Below are 21671 nucleotides of genomic sequence, written 5' to 3'. Positions count from 1 at the left end.
AAACTTCAGTTGTCATTCATTCACTGAAACCACGACTTTACTGTTGAATTTAGCAACGGCACCAAACACTTCTCAGCCAATCAGCACAGAGAACGTTCATTTTTCTCAGCTTCTCATTGGCTGAAACGAGAGGCGGACCCCTCAGCGCGCTCTCCTGGAGTCACGCTAAAATAATTCCGACCTCTCCTCCTTGGGTGAAGGTTCACTGCGGTGACACTGTCGTTAGCTGTCTGCTCCTGCATAGTAATCCGTTTTAGCAACAATGTCTGGTCGTGTCCTCGTCGGAGTTAAGCGTGTCATTGACTACGCTGTTAAGGTAACATCTCTCTACTGTTTTAACAGTTTTATTAGTGTATTAGAATACGTTTTCTTATGCTTACTAACTTGACTTTCTGTGATCTGCTAGCTAACGTTAGCCTGCTCACGCCAGCAGGCTCTGTGGCACCAGAGCTAAGGAAACAACCAAGTTAACTATGATTATTTGACATATGACAGTAATCTTTCAGACCGTAGCTAAACTTATACGGGCCGTTTACAAAAACGCACAATGTCTGCAACGCTGCAAATGTGTGGTTTCCTTGCTCGTTACCTGAACAGCTGTAAAGCTGATGTTTTCTAGTTATGCAACCTCACGTCTGGCTGGTTTTCACCTTACTATCAGCGCACGGTGCAGTCACAAAAGTATTGTTATGTCATTACTTTTGCACCTTTAGTGGGGTTAATGTGTCCTTAGAGCACACAACACCATAATCAATATCTGTTTGCAGCTGTTTGATGTACCAGCAGGAGCACTCCTGCCTCAGCTGCCCTCAGCAGGATCTGTGCAGTGTTGCAGCTCACTGCTGACACATCTGTTGCTTTCTTCAACTTTATCAGGCAGATTATTAAAATAAAATAAGCCATTAGACATGAATGCTGTTCTGTCATATTAAAATAATCATAATTTGAGATATGGCATTTATTGTTATGAATTACGGATTATTTTTAGGTGTAGCATCATGTTTCACTGATCTGGCTTAATTGTTGCAAGACTAAATATACTAAACGGTGAGTATTCTGCATATGTAAAGGTTATAATTATGTTATTATGATAAAGGTACACCATATGGCTGGAAATACATAGACACCCCTGCCTTGATGCTTTTATGTTCTTTTGGTTTTTTCATGGTTGGCGAGGTCCCTCAGTCATGTTTCAGGGAAATTTTAAAGGTTGCATATTGTAAAAGTCACATTTCCAATCCTTTTTAAATTATAAAGCAGTTATAGGTGCTATTTAACTTCAGTGAAAGGATCAAAATGCTCAGTCCACAGAGGAATGCACACAGTCTGTATTCAGAAAGTGTGACCTTAAACAAGCAGTCAGGACTTTCATACATTTCTGATGTCACAACTATACTTTATAAAGGTAAAAACTGCCGCTACAGTGCTGTTAAAAGTCATTCCCGGCTGCAATGACGACGTAAAGATACCGAAAGCGTAGCTGTGGGAGACCCGGAACAGCTGACCAATAAAAGCAGACTGGACTTTTTTTGTGAGGATGTGTAAATAGACATGCGAAAAAATGGAGCGCTTCAGACAGAGGGTGAATACAGGTGTACCAGCACAAACAGTATGTGGGAAATAATATGTTTGGGTTTCTTTTAATCAAACTATGTAAACATGTTCTAGTACAAACCCCAAATACAAGTATGAACCTTAAATTCAGCATGATATGGGACCTTTAAAGTTACAGAACACAATGCCAGTAGACAGACAATAGTGCTTCCTGCTTTGTAGCAAAGATCCCAAGTCTGTTCCCAAGTCTTCTTAAGAGTCTTGTCAGAAGAGTGTAGGCTGTTGTAGCCACATACTTTTGTGGCGTATCACCCCACAGAGTCGTATACTTCTTAACACCAGACCTTTTTTCCAGATTATGTGTTAAATACCCTCAGGCAAAGTTCTTCTCTATCATTTTCCACTCATAAAGCAGCGCAGAGGAAAATAGGTGATAAGGGCTCATCCCAGAATGAAAACATATTTACCAGCTACAGGGCGCCTGGTAAAATATGCATCACTACATGTCTTGCCTTTTCACCTTTAGACACCTCGCTGGCTGGCTCATTTCCTGTGTGAGTCTGTCACTGTGTCTGACAGTTGGCGTTACAGTCCCGGCTGTCTGGATTGTTTGTCATTCCTGTAGCGACCTCACTCTGTCCTGCGGCCGTCTTCCTCCTCAGATTCGTGTGAAGCCAGACAACACTAGCGTGGTGACGGATGGTGTAAAGCACTCAATGAACCCCTTCTGTGAGATCGCAGTGGAGGAGGCGGTCAAGATGAAGGAGAAGAAGCTCATTAAGGAGGTTGTGGCTGTCAGCTGCGGCCCACAGCAGGCACAGGTGGGTGAGGTGGGGACAGACTCTGCATCCCTGCCTGGTTAACAAATGTCCAGGAGTCATTCAGGGTCTTGTGGCAGGTTGCCCACTTCAGGAGGAACTCTCTTTAGTGGTTTCACTGCGTTACACCTTTTTACTAGGTTGCAGCTTTATCTTAAATAACCAGAATCAGAAATACTTTATTGATCCCCAGGGGGAAATTGTGGAATAATAATAATCTAATCATGCTGCAGTATGGACATATGGTATATAAACATTTGAACATAATAATTCAAAATCACTTACCTTTGATAATCAGTACAGTTGGCTAAAAATCCCTCTGCTTATTCAGATACATTTCCCTGTTTTGCAGATGACATTATAAAAATACAATAATTGCCGTCAATCATTTGTACATACATTAATTTACTTACTGTATTTACTTATGTTACTATTTGTTTTAATAGGTTGTTGGAATCTTATGTAAACAAACCGAGATTAGTTAAATCAGTCAGTGATGTGTAACCAGGACCTCAGGTCTTGAATGTTGAATGAAAGGAAGTATTTCATACTGATGTAATAAAACAAGTCATTGTAACATTTATTGATATGATGATAAATGGGATGTAAAATTGAAGCTGTACATTTTTGTGGTTTAAGTTTGTGTTCCTCCCAATACGCATATTTGTTCCTCACTCAGGAAACCATCCGTACTGCCCTTGCCATGGGAGCAGACAGAGGCATTCATGTGGAAGTGACTGGGAAGGACTATGAAACCCTGGGACCCCTGCAGGTCTCCAAGATCATGGCCGCTTTGGCCAAAAAGGAGGACGCTCAACTCGTCATCCTAGGCAAACAGGTAAAATACATAAATTAATGATAATAATAATGATCGGGATTGATTTCACACTTCCCGCTTTCACACTACAATGGAGTTATGCACAGGGGTTATTGTAGTTTGGGTTTTTTTTAAAAATTTGTTTTAATTTTTGTTTCCAGTTCAGTTTTACTTCAGTTGGTTTCCAGAGTGGGTTTGCTCATTTCAGTTTAGTTTTTAAATTCTTTTAGTTGAAGTTTAGTTTTTATTAGTAAGAGTATTAATTTTAAAAAAAGTTATAATATGAGGGTATTTGTCAGGGGTAAAATTTAGGAAGTTCAGAATAGGTATTAAAATACAACACAACACTTCATAAGGGCAGTCTGCTCACAGTCATGTGGACATCCCAGTCTCAATCAACACAAGCAACAGTGCCTCCCCATACTTTTTGTTTCCAAATTTAACCTGATTGACAAAGACTAAAACAAAAAAAATCCTTTATATTTCTGTTGTTATTTTTGTGAGCCAACAACATTGTTTCAGTTAGTATTTTTTTACCTGAAGTCTAGTTTTTATTTTCACCTCAATTAACTAAAATGGGGTTGTTTTGCTCTACTGTTGCTTTCATTTAATCAATTGTGTTGCTTTTATAGGCCATCGATGATGACTGCAATCAGACCGGCCAGATGACAGCAGCCTTACTGGACTGGCCTCAGGTGAGTTTGAACTTGAAGTTTGAACAGTCGGTTATGATCTAAAAAATAATCTGACTCCAAGCGATTACCGTAAATTAGATTACCTCGGTTTCCATTTTTCCTAGTATCAAATGTGTGACATAGCAGTGCTGATATCAGGCTGCACAGACGTCCTTATCAAAGTTAGCGGCGACTAGATTGAGTCAGTAAGAGCGACAGTGATCCTGCACAGACCAGCAGAGCAGGTCAGAGGCTGTGTGGACAGCCGAGCTGAAGTACCGCTGCCTGGCCAGTAGATAGAGCACTTTGTTGACAAGGTATGTCATAATGAACAGTGTCAGCAGTGTGAGGCACAGAATTTAATGGAAATTAAGATGTTTTAATCAGCTAATTTCCAAAGTTACACCAAAATTTATTTTTTATATCATTCACATGTTATTACTATGGCTAGCCAACAACCTAAACTCTCTCAGTCAATAGTTTCTTCTCAAAACATATTTAGATTAGTTACAATCAAAGTAACAGAAATGAAACACTTTAACATCTATGGAAACGGAGTCCTCCATACTAAACGTAATGATTTACATTTTTAATTCTCTGGTTGTCATAATGAAATGTTATTTCAGGCCATTATTATTTCCTCACACCATTTATTTTCTTCACACACTTAATATTTGTCTGCTTATTCAGACCAAAACTACAGCATCTGTCCAGCTTGTTGTAGCTATTATATAAAAACATTATTTGAGGTAGTTATATAAAAAAAACATTCTGGGAAAGTTTGGAAACATAACTTTGAAATGAAAACTTCTGGAATTAAAGAAACCCTCATTTTGTAAAGAAGCGGGATAAAATAGCATTTAACAGTAATGAGCTGAGTTTTAAAAACTCACTGGAATATTTAAAATGTTATAGTTAGGTTACACATTACATTTGTATTTATTCATGTGATTAGAAATTTCAAGTAGTTACAGAGTCCAGCCAGCAGATGTGGCACTTTTACTGTCTCATGAACTCAAATAACCTCACAACTATTTTGACGGCCATTATGAAGTCAGAAATGATGATGTTCGGAAACATTTTCTGGATGGACCGTTATGACCGTGTGTATTTTGTGTTATGAATCTGTCCTATATCTTCGTATCACAGGGTACCTTTGCATCAGAGGTGTCACTGGAAGGCGACAAGCTTAAAGTGGTGAGAGAGATTGACGGTGGCCTGGAAACTATTAAAATCAACACACCAGCAGTGGTTACCGCAGACCTTCGACTAAACACCCCCAGATATGCCACACTGCCTAACATCATGGTAGGTAGCAGGGAAATGTAGTCAGAAATACAAGAGGCAAGAAGAAGAAATGAAATGCCCTTGTTTTCAGGAATGACATTGGATTTGTGCCCAGCTGAGTAAATCTACACAAAATTTTGATTTTATACAAACTTCACTTTGTTGGATTCATGGGCACTGTTTTAAGTCGTACAGACTGTGTTTCTTACCCTCCTCCTGTGTTTTCCTACTTTCAGAAAGCCAAGAAGAAGAAGATAGCTAACGTGAAGCCTGCAGATTTAGGGGTGGACATCACGTCACGGTTGGAGGTGTTGAGAGTGGATGAACCCCCACAGAGACTGGCTGGAGTCAAGGTGGAGACAGTGGAAGACCTGGTGGGCAAGCTGAAGGAGACGGGGAGGGTATAGAGGCATTAGTAACATAAGCAGGAGAGCTCACAACTTGACAGCAGGGTGAGTATCACAGATTCAACCAGTGTAGAGCCTGACCTGAAGCTAGACTGTTAGAACTCACTAAATAAATGTTTTCAGCAGGGATCCCACAGATTCAGTATGAAACGACTTGCAACAATATCTAAAGATACACTTTATAATGTCAGCTAGGGCTACAACCAACAATTGTTTTAATCAACAATTCACTGGTGAAGAATAAAGTCCATTTAATTGTCTATAAGCTGTTTGGAAAAAGTCCACTACAATGACATAGCATTTAAAAAGAGCAGAAAAATATCACACCAGAGAAGCTGGAATAAGATAATGTTTGGTGTTTTTGCTTAAAATGTGAACTGATTATCAAAATAGCTTTGGGGAGGCATTTAAATGCCTTTTTTTTTTTTTTTTTTTTTTTACAGTAGAGAGACAACAGGAAATTAGGGGGACAGTTACTTATCGTCCTTACCTCTAAGCCATGTCGGCCAGTGATATTAGATGAGATGTGATAGTTACAACCTATAAATTGCATAATTTGGGGGAAAATCATTTTTATATAACAAAAATTAAAGGGACAATTCACCCCAAATCGAGAATGCATATTTTTACTTACCCTTAGCACTATTTATCAGTCTATTGTTTTGGTATGAATAGTTCCAACATGGAACAAGGTCTGTGGATTATTTTGAGTAACAGGATCATTATTTCTGGAAAGAGACATTGCTGTCGAGTGTTTTACAGGTAGCTATCTAGTGCCATTATATAGCCGATATCGCCAACACTTCAAAACTCACACCAAATAATCTAGATTAATAAATAGCATTACAGGTCAGAGGGAACGATGAGTTTTTGATTTTGGGGTGAAATGTACCTTTAAGTATTCATAATATTTCTATGTTATTAGGTGGGCCAAGTTTCACTTTATTTTAGTTTTCTGGTAAAGTCCGCAGGAAATCATTAATGAATAATTAGTGGGAAAATAAATAATTAATTTATACCAAAACTGCGTAACTCTTGATAAACCTATATCTACCTCTTGATTCTGAACACATTTTCAACCTGTGTATGCATGCAGCAAAGTCATCTTGTGATAAATATTAATGATGATTAATATCACCATCCCTTCATTGTTAAAAAAAAAATCCAAATTAATTGCTTTGATGAAGAGTATTATGCGCCTGTGGTGATGGAAGCTAATCTGATAAAATATTTAAATTGCTACTCTTGAATTGCATATCTATCTACACTCTCTTCTCTCCTTGCAGGACTCTCTAATGAATAACTGGACTGTACTGCATAAGCACACCGGCAGGAATAGCTTATGTTTGGGTCTAATCCCTCTGTTTGAGACTGTGACTCCTGAGGATATACATGGAGGTACTGACAGGCGTACTGAGACACACTGTCCTGCAGCGAACAACCCCAAAAAGGATCATCTTGTCTTTTACATGCATTTTAACTTACATTCATCTGTATTATAGACTACTGATCTGACTTTAGACAGGCAGTCTCAATGCAATCATTGGAACCCAGAGGCTATAATTCATGCTGCTGTTTATCTGACACTGTACACCATCAGTACGATGCATTTCACCAACACTTACTTGACTCAGCTGTTTAATCTTGTGTCCACAGTCCCACATGTTAAGAGGTGCAGGTTTTGTAAATGATAAATGTAAATATGGACCCAAACATGCTGAGATAATTATGTCCCTCAAGATTAATGCAGAGTCTGCTGGTAATTTGTATAGATTGTTTAATTATAACTGGGTTTCAGGACTGTGTTGACGGTGTCTCTCAGTATGAGCAAGGAAAGATGATCGTACATCTGACTTTTACCGTAAGCGCCTCATTTTTCTGTTGATTGTACAGAACATTACCATGACAATAAAGCAGCCAGTCTTTTTCATATCGAAATACACCTGTGACTGTTCCTATAGAATTTATTTTGGTTTGAAACTGACAATGTTAAAACCTTCAAATGGGTAACAAATTGTGTTGAAAAGGGGGATATATTAGATCAAAAGTGTCACCCTAGTGGATTTATAGTGTTATTTCTGAAGCAGTGTTCTTAGCAGATAGCATGCTAAACCAGTTTTTACACCATGTTACACTGAATGAAGCAGCAACACTAAGTTTCCACTTTATTAGGTACACCTGGCTGATTTTGTCAAAATCTTGCCAGGAATCATAAAGGTTATAATGTTCAGTATTTCATTTTAGAAGCTGCAGTTTGTTGTGCTGATGAATCATATTGCACTACACTGAGCAGTGTTTCTTTTTTTTAGCCTGATACACGCGGTTAGAGACACAAGTGCCACAAACGACAGCCTCCAAAATGATCATAAAAATGAACCATTGTAACGTCTTTGAAAATGGAGTCTTCTATATTCAAAAGTTATTATTTACATTTTTTAAAATGATTATCATAATAAAATGTTATTTTAGGGCATTTTGATGTCATCCCAGCATTTTTTTTAATTTATAGATTTAATAGGTTGTCTGTTCATTATTAATTACTTTAGGCCTCTACATCTGAAGGAATATTGTATTGTAGTCGTACACATAGAAAGAAGGAAAGTACCTGATAAACTGGCACCTGAATCTAAAAGAGATCATATGCGGGCCATTAAACAGGCCATATTTACCTTCTCTCGTTACTATTTGTGGTGGTAAGAGTACCAGTAAGACGGAGTGTGCATTGTAGTTGGGTGATTCTTCAACTAATGGGATTTTTGTGTGCCTGTTAGAAATAGGAAAAACAAAACATATACCAGTGTTTTATTTCATTTTTATTTATTAAATTTTAAATTTAATATTAATCCAATATTTTCAAATGCATATAATCCGTAAATACCCATTTAATTTTTTATTTTTTTTTCATAAAAAGTACTCCTGTCCCTTGGATTTGCTGTCATTTCCACTTCACTATACACAATATAAATTATGGGAGTTTTTTATTTTAGTTTTTGTACTTAGTGAGCACAGCAATAGTGACGTGACAGGGGAGCAGATGGCTGGAGGACAGTTAGTTCCAGAGAGGGAGCTTTCCAAGCATATTATATTTCATTTGAATGTACAAATAGTAAATATATATATATATGTATATATATATATATATGTGTGTGTGTGTGACAGGCTATATTTTATGCTAATACTAAAATGGACAGTGGCAAGCCAACACGAGTTTTTCTAACTTTGTTTATTGTGATGGAAATGTCATATGGTAGTGGGAATGACGATGCCAGTGTTATTTTACTGAAAATATTGTACCAACTGGCTACATTTATCTCAAAATATGTTAGATTTTCTAAGTCTCTGTACCAAAATGGACCATAGCTGACCCAGTTCGTTACATTTAGAAATTAAATCACTGTAGACACTTACCTCGGCATATTTAAAGCAGACACCTTATATCAAAAATAACGCTGGCTTCTTAATTAAACAGACATAAAGTAGGCACTGTTATGTGAAATCAGATGAGGGGTGTGGCCTCACGTGCACAATCAGCTTTGACTCAGTACAGGTGAGACTCGCACGCGCCCCGCTGTCAGCTCCAGCTCGAGAACACAGGAGTTCACACAGGACGCTTCTGTTTTTATGTGCTCGGATTTTCACTCCAAAATCAGCCTAACAAAGATTTTCGGGTACCCTTAAACTTGTGAGGTAGTCGACTGTCGTCCTGTTTTAATTAAAATGTCGTGGTCGGATGGATGCGGGAGATTAAGCGCATTTTTACTGGCCATTTTACTCAGCTTTACCCTTCAAGGTAAGATAAAAACTGAATTCCAGATTTTGATTTTCAAGTTTGCTTTTCTTGTTCTTCGACAATTTCCAGAAAAAAAAAGTCTGTCATGCAGGGCAACTTAGGAAATGGGCTTTGATTTGTTCCTGTTGCTAATATTTTGTATTTCTTTAATATTTGTCTTCATTCTTAAAGGAACAGACACACAGTATAAGTATACGGTATTCACGTGCCATCACTGTAAATTGCAACAAAGATTTTGTGAAATAAGAGATGAAAATTTCCTCTTTTGACAGGTGCATACTGTGAACTATTGGTCTCTCCTGTTGGCTCCACTGTGGTGAATGCTTTGGCTGGCAACAATGTGACTCTGGCTGTGTCCTTCAGTGGCGCCCCTGACCCAGCAGTTACCTGGTTTATGGAAGATTTACCTGTCATCACATGGACTATTAACTCTGCTGCTCCCCCAGACGTAGCCGAAAACAGAAGAGAGGTGCTTAGAATTGAGCCAAATGGATCCCTTACCTTAGTCAATGTGCCTCTCGACTATAGCAGCAACTACACCATTGAAATGACCAAGTCTGGCCTGGGAAAATCCTTTACTTCTTTCAATCTGACAGTATTTGGTGAGTACTTGGCTAAATTCTGATTTTGGAGATTTGCTGTGAATGATATTAACCTGAACTTTCTACACTTCTGATGCTTTCACACATATTTTGTCAGCGTATCTGCCAACTTTGTGATCGAGATTTGTTGAACCACATTTGTCTGAATTGCACAGACCGGAAGTGTCTCTGGGGCTTGATGAAGTTAGTGGTTGGCAGGCCTGTCATATTAATTACAGTCAGCAAAAATTATCAAGTTCATGTCCACATAAAATATGATATTGCCTTTTTGTTTATGTGTGTTATATATGTTTTGTTTATTTAGGATATTTTAATATTTTTTTCACCTTCCAGGTCCAGTGTCTGATTTATTGTCAAGATTTAAAAGTCCATTGCTGTTTGAAGGGGTGTACTTGCATTATTATGCTAGAATATCAGTGGCATGGAATGGTGATAAAATGACAATAATATCATGTATCCCAAATATTTCTGGGACAAAATATCATCGACGAAAACTAGTTATCTTGACAGGCCAAGTCTGTTTGTTTACAGGTTTGTCAGACTTTATATGGCGGCCTCGCTGGCACATCGCTGCAGTGGGCTGACACAGTCAATGCGGCTTCTGGGTGTATGTGTCTATGGGTCAACTTTCCTGATGATGTGAGCTCAATGTTGTGTTTGGCTCTCTGTATCAGTCTGGACTTGTTGCCACCCCCAAACACTTTAAGTGGGCGGGAGCGCTCACCTTGACAGAGAAACTCCTGCGGCCAATCCTGATGTTAGCACCAGCGTCTGCTCCTCTACTGCACAAATACACTGTCAGTAACAGTCTAAAAGTACAATTTATTAATATTTACCATTTCTATGTGGCATGTTCCTCATCAACAACAATTCTTATAAGGTTTTCGCAATGTGGTGCCAGCATATTTCATCATTTCTGATTCAGCCGCCAAGTGCCTCTAGACTGCAGAATACCAGCTGGCAGCGTCCCTGTTGTGCGTCTAAAGCATTGTGAACAGCGATGTGCATGGATGTTATCCCCAGCTTTGCAGTCTCTCGTAGCCTGTCTGGTCCTCGATTAGCACAACAACAATAAGCATCTTCTTTATCACCGACAGAGCTAGTTAGTACATTAAGCTTTTGCCAAATCCATTCAGAAAACAATGAAAAAGTCTTTTCCTCCAAAAACTCCACGAGTGCATGCTCTTGTTTTGGTTTAACTGTTAACAAGGCTATTACTGAATTAACTTCACTTATTGCTGTGTTTATTATGGTTAAATTGGGCAGCTCCAACAGCAAGGAGCACTATTACTGTTTTGAAAGCAGCGTCCTGTTTATCACGTCTTCAGCTACAACGCCGTCCCTCATTGGCTGCTTATGCTGTCAACTATGGTCCGTATCCCTGATTGGTCTGACTGGAATGTAATCCAGAAAGTGTTTGGCCCAGCAGAGAGTCCAGACTGATACAGAGATTAAAACACAATGTTCAACTCACGTCATTAAGATGGTCTCACCAGGCAAGCTGCACCTATATCCGTTCATCAAAGCCGGATGCCAAACTTCCTGTGGGCCTGATTTGAAAGGAAAACAGGAAAAAAGTTGATAACTGTGGTGACAGAAGTACTTCATCCACCAGTTTTTCCATCCCTTTACCTTTTCTTTTACAGAAATAATCCAGAATGTGGTTCTGACCTCACGGCCTGCTTTTGCCATAGAGGGAACTGAACTGTTCACCCTTCAATACAGCATGCTGCAAGGAGTGGTCGAGCAACAGTCGTGGTTCTTCAATGGCACAGAGATAAAATCCAACTCACACTACTCTGTGGAGAAAAGCAGCGTTGTGATCCTCAGGCCAAACCGAAGGGACGCAGGACAGTACACGGTGTCACTGACGAACCCTTTCAGCAGTGTGACAGCTCACATAAACGTCACCGTGCTGTGTAAGATCAATAATTTATGTCTTTCTAGAAGCTCTGCTGGTATTCACTCATTTTCTCATAACTCTCTTTTCTTTGTGGTCTGTTACAGACGGACCAGATGAGCCCATGCTTGAGGCCCGTCCAGCTCGGTCTTTCTACGTATCAGGAGACTCTCTGAGCATCTCCTGCCAGGCGGAGGGATTCCCACAACCGACTGTAAAGTGGGTCTTTGGTGGTCAGACCCTTGATTCCCGTGAAGGAGGGCTAAATCTAACACATGTACAGACCAGTCAAGGAGGCATTTACACATGCATGCTGCTCAATGAGGAGACTAACAAACAGAGTCAAAACAGCATTCTTATAAATGTTTATGGTACGTGAAAAAAGCCTGAATTGTGCTTTTTATGCATGTGATGGGATTTCGCATTTTGCAGGTCCCCAATTTACAGAATTTTTTTAAAAGTGTCCTCAATATGTTTTAGAAAGTATGATGATGTAGTTACACCAGGGAAGACAGAAGACAGTTTTAAATTGATATAACTTGACCTAAAATCATGTTTATTGATTTAAAATCATCAATATTTTTTTTGTAGAACTACCATTTTTGCAACTGTAAGACCTTTTGTATAAACATGCTGAATAACTTTAACTTTGCCTAGCTCTCTGAAAGTTTTGTAAATACATGGTTCTCACCCAATACGCTTGGTTTATTTTAACCATGTCTGATCAATTTTATCTCTGCACAGAGAGGCCATCAGGCAAACCGGTGTGCTCTGTGCGGTCGGTGAATAATGTCGACCTGCAGTACCACTGTCTGTGGTCGGGGGGAACTCCACTGGCCCAGCTTTCGTTCCCAGCACTGAGCAATACCAGCAGTGGAGCAGGGAACTTCAGCCTGACGCTCACCGCCTTCGATGAACTCAATGAGAAAACTGTCACGTGCACTGCATATCACCCAATTGAAGAGAATAACTGCAATATTACTGCAAGTAAGTTTCAGATTTTTAGTGAATTATCAAGACATTAAGCTGTCGTTCCATAAAATAAAACTTTGTGTGTGTGCATTAGTGTTGTCAGTAGCCAAACACTAACAAGAACCTTATCTTCCCCAGGTAGTCCCGTGAAGTTCCTGCCGGCTGTGAGAATCACAGTTGACTCTGAGGGCAAAATAGTGGTCACTATCCGCTGTGTCAGCGAGGCCTCGCCAAAGGCTGTGGTTTCATGGTTCAAAGGCAGCGAGGCTGTCACCAGGAAGACAACATACCAGATCAGCAATGACAACACACAGCTCCAGATTCGGGATTACAACGTCAGCAACTTAATCTCCCAAAACTATACCTGTACATGTCGCAACCCACTGGGCAGCCAGAGGAGGGAAATTCACTTAAAAGGTGACGTGCTGCTGTTCGTGGTTTGTTGGTTGCCTGTCAGCATCAAGCTGTGGTGTAAAGTCACCAAATACTCGAGTACTGTCATCCAATACAGTTTTAAGGCACTTGTCCTGCAACTTGTGCTGTACTGCTAATAATTTACCTCCTATTTTACTTAGAGAATTTCTAATTACTTTCTACATGAAGCATTTATATGTGAAACATAAAGGTAGTTTATGGTGACACTTTTTAAACTGCAGGTTAAACTATTTGGTGGTATATAAACTACATGACATTTAGTCTCCCATGAACCAGCTGAAACACTAAAAGGCTGCTTGTAAATGAATGCATCAGTAATCTGACACCCTTAATGGGGCCATTCTTCAGAGTAAGCTGAAGCAGTCAGTCAGTGACTTTGTAGATCAACAGAAAATTAATCTGCAACTGTTTTGATAATAAAAAAAAAGTCATTTTTAGAAAAATAACTAAAAATCCCTCATTTCAGCTTCTCAGTTGTACTGATTTCTTGCATTATTAGCAGCGTATACCTGTATATTTTTGGGTGCTGGGCTGTCAAGCATAGCTACATAATAACAATTATAATACGTCACTTTTGGCTTTAGACAGTTGCAAGGACATTTTTGACTATTTTCTGACATCTTTTTGGCCAAACTTTAAATTATTTAATTAATTAGAATAGTTCTCAGAAAATAATAAAATATTTTTAAAAAAAGTTTGCTGCAGCCCTATATCAGAGTGAGGACTTTTAATTTTTATATTAATTAATATTTCCATATGTAATACAAAACATTAACTTTCACAGCAGAAACATATATTGACATTGTTAAATTGATATTTATGTTTTTTCCCCTCACAGCCTCACAGCAGTGATAACGATGAATCTAAAGTCATTCATTTTTAAACATTGTAAGCGTTCTGTTGCCTCCTCAGGCCAGTTAACTGAGGAAAATGTTGGCATTGTGTGTTTCTGCAAACATCAAAAACATTATATTTGCATGTTTTATATGTATCAACTTTTCTAAAGTGATATAGCATATCAACTGACTTTGTCATCTTGAGGTGGGAGGGGTGGTGGATGGCGTGACGGCTAGGCATGATGCCTGTCAGGCTGCAGACCACTGATTTAGGCCAACAACACAGCTGTTTTTTTATTAGTGAGTCATTGCATGGTTTCCAGCAGCTTTTTAGTGACACGTGCCGTGTACCCAACGGGGATAGTGCCACGAAAAGAGGTTGTTTCTCTCAAGATATTCCTGCATTTCGTGCCAAAATAGCAGCATGAAAAACACATGTTCTTTTACCAAGACATCTCTGTTTTTCTAGTGTGGATTGTTTCCCCCAAAACTAGGCATTTTAGGCAAAATCATGATCTTTTCCTAACCATAACTGAGTTTTTTTGTGCCTAATGTAACCAAATCTTAACCCCAGCGTTGTTAGAACATAAAGTTTCAACATAACTTGTAAATGTAACATATCCGTGGTTTGCAGACATGTACAATGCCAACATTTATTTTGCCATTTGGGTTGTGCCTTCTTCTCATTTGGAGCACTTGCATTACCAGAGAAAAAGGAAACAATGGGCCCTTAGACAGAGAGCTAAGTAAAACTTGAGACTGCTCTTTCCCTTTAAACAAAGCTCCCCAGTCTTGGTATCCCCTCACCCCCTCCTCTCCTGTCCTCTTTTGATCTCCTTCTCGCTCACAATCCCTCTCTTTCCAGGACCCATGATAACAGATTTCAGTTTGTTCCCAAATCCCGATGGAACCATCGTCACATTGACTTGGGAGGTCCCGCCCACCTCTGTTGTTACAGGTAATGCAGTAATGTACTCTTGGAAGGTAGGATGATTTATTTCTCACAAGAATATCTTTAAACATCACACACAAATCTTAACCTTCTTGTTGTGAATTTGTACATCTCAGCAGAACACCACGCTGTTGTAAACAGAAACCCAGCACAGAAGATAGGGGTGTAAATATTGTGTTAACGTGAAGCCTTGAGCTGAGCAGCACTCTGTTTTAGGAAATAATATTTTAAGAACAAAAGTACAACAAAAAGCAAATGTCAGTTTCTGTTTTGTCTTCTCTGGCAGTTTGAATGTACATAGTGAAGGCCAGATTTTCCTATTGAAAAATGCCCGTAACATTGATCAATTAAATATAGACCTATGGTACCATTAAATGGGTCATGGTTAGATGGTAGCTTTAGATTTGCAAAACTCCCAAAATATTCTTGTGTTGCTGTTTTATAGTGTGACCCTGCTGTGGTCTGTGGTTTATGCTTTAGTTATTGATTGCTCCCGATGCTGGTGTTATATCATATAAAACAAAAATGCTTGTGCTTTTACAAAGGGTTTGACATCCAAATGAAAGGACCAGACCTCCTGAGCAAAAATCGTAATGGCACCAACACCAGAGGCAGCTCAGACAGATTTCACAGCATCCAGCAGAAGCCTGGCTCTGCCAGGAGTGCAGACATCTTTGTCCTCGATCCCCACCAGACATACAGGTTTCGGGTCATCCCCAAAGCTCTTATGACTGAAGGAGAGCCATCTGAAGTCCACAGAATTGGTCCAGGTATTGCTCATGTTAAAGCATTTCACTTCTTATCACAGGCTCAGTGATGGTGCAACAGCAGTGAAATCATTGCTTACTGCTTGTCCTTGTGATGCTAGGTGACGGTCTGAGTGGATCTGCCATTGCTGGCATCGCAGCAGGAATCCCTTGCAGCCTTCTCTTTCTAGTCCTGCTGGGAAGCTTCATCTACTTTTGTGTCTACTGGAACAAGAACAAAAGTAGGGGTTTGTTTAGCAAAAAGTCTGAATCAAGTCTTTTAACATGATGACTCTTTCTTTTTTCTTTTTCTTGGTATTATATTCTGTGGTAAATATTTGACTTTTCTCTGTTTTATAGGTCGGCAGACAAGATATCCAGCATCCAGAGCTGTTGAGAAGGTTAGATACACTTGACTGACCAACAGATTAGTTGTTATTTCAGTGTAATCCAGAAATGGTAGATCCATACTGTATCCTAAGAATAAATGCTCTGCTAATTACATTACGCCCCTAATGAACAGTTGCATGCATTAGAAAAAGAGAGATGGCAAGGACGTATCTTAAATATCACTCAAAGTTCAAGGGAAAGTTCATTTTTTTGTGACCCATCCATCACCCCAACGTGCTTCTTGAGACATCTTCCTTCCTTTCTTTCATCAGCCCATTGGTCACGTGATCCACAGCCTTTCAAAATGCATGAGAGATATACTACTTTGATGCATTACTTTTTGTAGGAAAACAAGCCTATGTAAAAAATAGCCTGCTTAGTTATGGTGGCTTAGAACCTTATGGAATATAAAATACTTACTATACTTCCCATATCCCTCCTCAGAAACAGTGGTGCATCTGTTGTTTTGGCTGGTTGTTTAGCTTTGTTCTTTTCACCCACAGGCGATAACAACCCAAATAGAAGCAACTCCCCATAACCTGCTGACAGGAGGGCTGAAGTCTCTCCCCGATTACAACAGATTACAGCAGGTAGACTTTCTAATAAAACACCTCTAAGTGGAGCATTGCTTCTTTTGTTAATTTATAAATGAATTGGCTTGTTTTCTTTCAGACTCCCTCTGAAAGATCGGTGGCTCTCCCAACTTTTGTCCCTCCAGCGCCTGTCAGAGTTGCTACAACTGTCTAAACTTCAATTTGTCCTTTAATGCATATTTTATGCATTATGCATTATTATATTTTATATATTTTATTTTGTATAGCATGTTTTACTTTTTATGTTATATATTAATGTATGATATTTTTCTATGTATCATTATTTTATCTGAAATATATATCTGTTATAAATTTATTTAAGTGAAAATGGACATTTGTACCAGTTTCCTGTATAATCATCAATTTCAAACTTTATCATTCTCTAAGTTAATTTATTCATAATAAATCAAAGTATAAGCAATGCCTGTAAATTTATTTGGCTGCTCATAAAGGACAGCTTAAGTGTTTCCATGGTGCCCTCAGAAATGTAACTGCCAAGAGAAAGAAACTGCCACAGCAATCTTATTTCTTATGTTATTATTGAATTATAAATAGAGTTTAATGTGAAGACTTCAGAAAATGTTTACACTTCAACACATTGCAGGAGTAATTAGTAGCCTTCACTGTGTTTATGCTTCCTCTATGGAACAGAAAATGACTTTCCCAGAGTGTCTCACTTCTTGTCATTTAAATTTTTCTCTCTCATGCCAAAATACTTTCTTAATAACTATTTTTGTTGCGTTTGCAAACATAGTTTGTGACAGTGTTCAGCTGCTATTAGTGAAGTGGATAACAAGATGAAGCATTTATATGGATGTCAGGTCTGTTTTTTTTTCTCCTGGGATGTAATATGCTGTTGTGCTCATAATCCTCATACTGTGTGTCTGTGTTATTCCCTATCATTCTCTTTCATTTTCTTGCACTTTGATCTGCTTTCTTTCAGTTTGCAGTGATGTGGTGGAAGCTGACGTAAAGAGTTACTCTGCAGAGCCAGGTACCTGACTGATTTGACAAGGTTTTGTTGGATCACCCCTCATTCTTTGGTGTCTGTATTCTTAGCTACTTCTTATTCTTTACTACTACTAAGCTCAAAGAGGCTCAGCACAGCACATATTTGAATGATCTTTCTCAAGCCTCTGACCTAGTGTGATCAGTTTGCAAAGAATATCAATTCAAGCCAGGGCATACAAGGAAAATCCTCTCAAGGAAAGTCCTTGAAATCCTTTTGGCAATACTTTTCTCTAACATTGGCACCTATGATGATCCATAAATTATTCTTGTGCAGGCCTGTTTTATACAGGAATAGAAATGATGTGCCAGTTGGTCAGAAGCCCACAGAGGGAGGTGCTGTCAGGTTTACCTACAAGATAAGATGCTCCTACCCCTCACGCCCTCCCTCCCTCCCTCTCTCTCCTTTGGGAGGCTACAAAGCTGAAATAGTGGTTTAACAGCACAACGGAGGAAAATGGTAAGTGATGCCCCTCTCCAGTGTTTGGAGGTAATTAGTTACATGTTACAGAGTTATATAGGCCACATTAAATTACAAAATAAACTTAACTGTAATCCATTCATCATTTAGAAAAAAGGAATCAAATTACAATTACTAATAATAATGTTGATTACAAAGGGGTTGGACCAGAATATTTCTCATAGAAAGCTTAGAATATAATGCCCATGCTGTTGTTTTGCATCTTTTTGCCATGCAGGAATGTCTTCTTTTGGCATATGGCAATGTGGATTGGCAAAGCTGTGGGGACGAATTTGAGCAACACTTATGGACTTAATTGTTCAGTTTTAAACATGTCAAAAAAGTAATCATTAAATGCAGAGTGCTATTTAACTTTGAAGTAATTTAAAAAAGCTTTATACTCATTACATTTTTAGGAAAAAAGTAATCTATAACGTATTACATTTCTAAAGTAACCTTCCCAACTGCAGCTCTCAATGAGTATGTTTATTGCCTATGTTTAGGATCATGGAAAGGTGGCAGGCTTTAAGGTCGGGTTGCATACTGAGGAGAGCAGCATGCCACCCAGGAAACAGAACTCGTTGTGAACTGTGAGTCAGTGTTACGGTCACCCTGATGTGTCTTCTGTTGTGAGGAAACACAAATCGCAGTAGCTGTCAGATGTTTCCATCATGGTGATCTGATGTTTTTGATAGGTGTGTATATATCTGTGCAGCAGATGGTGCTATTTTTCAGTGCTAAAGCCATCTCATCACATTAAAAATTTAGAACAGCTGGTAGTGCAAAAGAACTTGGAAATAAGTCAATAAATATATATCATAATAACCACAATGAGAGTTGAAAATGTTACAGGGACTGCCTTTGTCGGTCTGCAGCTCTATTTTTGATTTCATTTCTCTTTAATGTGATTGACTATTACTCATAGTAATATAATTATACCAACTAAATTAAAAGTAGCCACATCATGGTCTAAAGCTGCACCATTAAGAATTTAAAACACAGGACTCAAAAAAAAAAAAAAAACCCAAACTGCTATGAGTTCCAAACTGATCAGTTTATATCTTATTATAAGAATTATACAGGAATCAACACTATTGACAAACTAAATGATAAAAGGTTTTGAATATTTTCTGACAAAGGTCTTTTCTGCATCATATGTAAAAACTGCAGAACAAAATGACTCATCAGATCCCGGTCTTTAGCTGCTAGTGTTCACCTTACGCTTTGAGAGAGAAAAAAGCCCTTATCATGATGAAATGGAGAAGTGCTTCTACTAAATGGGCGGAGTGTAACATTGCATTTGAAGTGTCTGTCAGACAGAAATGTTGACCATGGGTGCAAGATCATTTACCTTAGTTACACTTCAGCACTCTATGTCTCTCTGGACAAGACAGCGGTTGAGTTTGGTGCAAATGTTTTCTTACTGTAGCATGTGCCACTGATGGTAAACCACCCTCTGGCTGCTTCCTGTGGAGCAGTTTGAATGGTGAACTTCTCACAGCTCTTAAACTAAGTGTGCAACACATCATCAGTCAACGCCCTGGGCAGGGTCCGCAGACCACAGTGCTTCATAGATGATTTTATCTAATGCTCATTGCCTGTTTCCACATTTACACCCAAGTGTCACATGATGATTTCAGCATGTGGTCTATAACTCTAACTCACTAAAGCAACCATTTTGCCTGTGTAAAGCTCTTTTTTAACACACCGGTCACATGGTTTGCAGGTATGCTGTCATCTTGTAGCAGTATGGGATTGAAGTTTAGATGAACAACAAAAAGGAGCTGAATGTTTGAACAGTACAAATTTGATGCCAAATCATAATCAGTTATGAATGCTCTAAACTATGTGATGTTTTCTGGTATGCATTTTTCATTTCTCCTAGCTGTTTGGGATAAGTAGGAGGAAAATTATGTCGTCATACAAGGACTATGGATTTATTTGTAATAGTCGCAAGTGTGTAATAAAGTTTTTAAAAAACTGTTTATTTCATTACCTACAAACAATGGAACAATTGTCAAATGTTTTGTAAATCTATCGGTTAGGGGTCACTGTTAAAGTCTAAAACTGTTCATTTCAACAACATGGCAATGCAAAAACAAAATTCAAAATATTGCAACATATCTGAAAACCTTGTGATTTGTTTGTTTTGTAACACTGTATCAATTTTTGTTTTGCAAACAAGGATAACAGGTCCAAGTTATGCAGAATGAAGTAACAGATGCAGCAAACCCAAAATGTGATGACCTAATATGAGGAGAATAGATTAATAAGATACAACCCTGAAAAGCACGGTTGCTCAGACACTCATTCCACTCATGCAACATATCAGATAACTGGTAACTACATTAAACTTAAGAGAAAAATTCAGACTTTCAAATTCGTTGCATTTCCCAGGTCAGTAACAGTCGTAATGCTCATTTAAAGGAAATTTTTAAATTATGATTTGTCCATGTCTCTCTCTGTCTGTCTTAGATGCCCTCTTATCTTGCTGTAAACATCGTTTTTGCTGATAAGTGAGGCTATCAGATGTCAGGCTAATGTCATCTGGACACTGAACAGTCAAGGTAACGTTTAAATTTTTTCTTTTATTGTCACTTTGGTTTAAGCATGGGAGTGCTATGTCAGTTTAGGAGTATTTTCCACAGTACTTGCATTTACACACGTCAGCTTAAACAAAATGCTTTTCTAAATACCGTATATTTAATCTGCGGCAGGTACACTGTGATCGGCAGTGCTTTGTGGTGGAATTTGATTTGACTTGATTCCAGTAATTTATTTCATCCCATTTGTATTTTGAATGTGTTTGCATCACGGACAGGCCAGTATATCGTAGTCGTACTGAACAGATAATGTAGAGAAGACACATTCACCACATTTGAGCTCATCTGTGATGTGAAATACATCGTTAAGAACACTGTGGTAAATAGCACATTTATTGCACAAATAAGGAAGCTGAGCGGTTCACACGAGGAGGTTTTTGCAAATAGTCTTAAAACCACAATAATACTATAACACTATAATACTGCAAGAGTGTTAATGCAAGCTAAACACCCCAGTTTGAAGCGTAAAGAAAGTGTATTAAAAGCATCCACAATGGAAATAAACAAAAAAAAGTTTGTGTCTTTACACGAATATAGTGAGTTTTAAGGTTAATCTGCTAAAAATATTGTGCATTTTTCCCTCTTTACAATCTGTACAATGACCTTGTTTTATTTAATCTCTTCCAGTGCAATTGCAAAGAGGGAGGAGCCGTTTATTGGGGAACTGTGAGTGATGTGGGTCATGCTGGCCCTTGGAAAGTGTTTCAAAGCATAAGTCTACATATAATTTATCGAATAATCATAGTGTGGGTAGAAAAAGATCTCTCAACTCACAACATACAACTGCCCACTGAAATAGAAAACACCGAAGCTATAGCAGAAGCAGT

At 38.5% G+C, this 21671-nt stretch overlaps 2 protein-coding genes across 2 annotated transcripts; both read left to right on the top strand.

Moving 5' to 3' along the window:
- Window positions 1-158: 158 nt before the first annotated feature.
- Window positions 159-7499, top strand: etfb (electron transfer flavoprotein subunit beta). Its single transcript, XM_042490916.2, has 7 exons — window positions 159-316; window positions 2217-2375; window positions 3052-3210; window positions 3822-3884; window positions 5013-5171; window positions 5387-5602; window positions 6844-7499. Exons 1-6 carry the CDS (start codon window positions 263-265, stop codon window positions 5555-5557), a joined length of 765 nt encoding a protein of 254 aa, XP_042346850.2. The 5' UTR covers window positions 159-262; the 3' UTR covers window positions 5558-5602; window positions 6844-7499.
- A 1554-nt stretch (window positions 7500-9053) lies between these two features.
- On the top strand, window positions 9054-17298 carry vsig10l (V-set and immunoglobulin domain containing 10 like). Its single transcript, XM_042490315.2, has 12 exons — window positions 9054-9347; window positions 9620-9949; window positions 11596-11868; window positions 11957-12220; window positions 12594-12836; window positions 12960-13238; window positions 14958-15050; window positions 15590-15814; window positions 15913-16032; window positions 16151-16191; window positions 16684-16770; window positions 16853-17298. Exons 1-12 carry the CDS (start codon window positions 9275-9277, stop codon window positions 16925-16927), a joined length of 2103 nt encoding a protein of 700 aa, XP_042346249.2. The 5' UTR covers window positions 9054-9274; the 3' UTR covers window positions 16928-17298.
- The last annotated feature ends 4373 nt before the right edge of the window (window positions 17299-21671 follow it).

This window comes from Plectropomus leopardus, chromosome 11, assembly GCF_026936395.1.
Source record: "Plectropomus leopardus strain MGB_pleo_1.0 chromosome 11, ASM2693639v1, whole genome shotgun sequence".
In the NCBI taxonomy this organism is placed as follows: Eukaryota; Metazoa; Chordata; class Actinopteri; order Perciformes; family Serranidae; genus Plectropomus; species Plectropomus leopardus.
The sequence above is the reverse complement of the archived record's forward strand: the minus strand, read 5'-3'. Positions and strand labels throughout refer to the sequence as shown.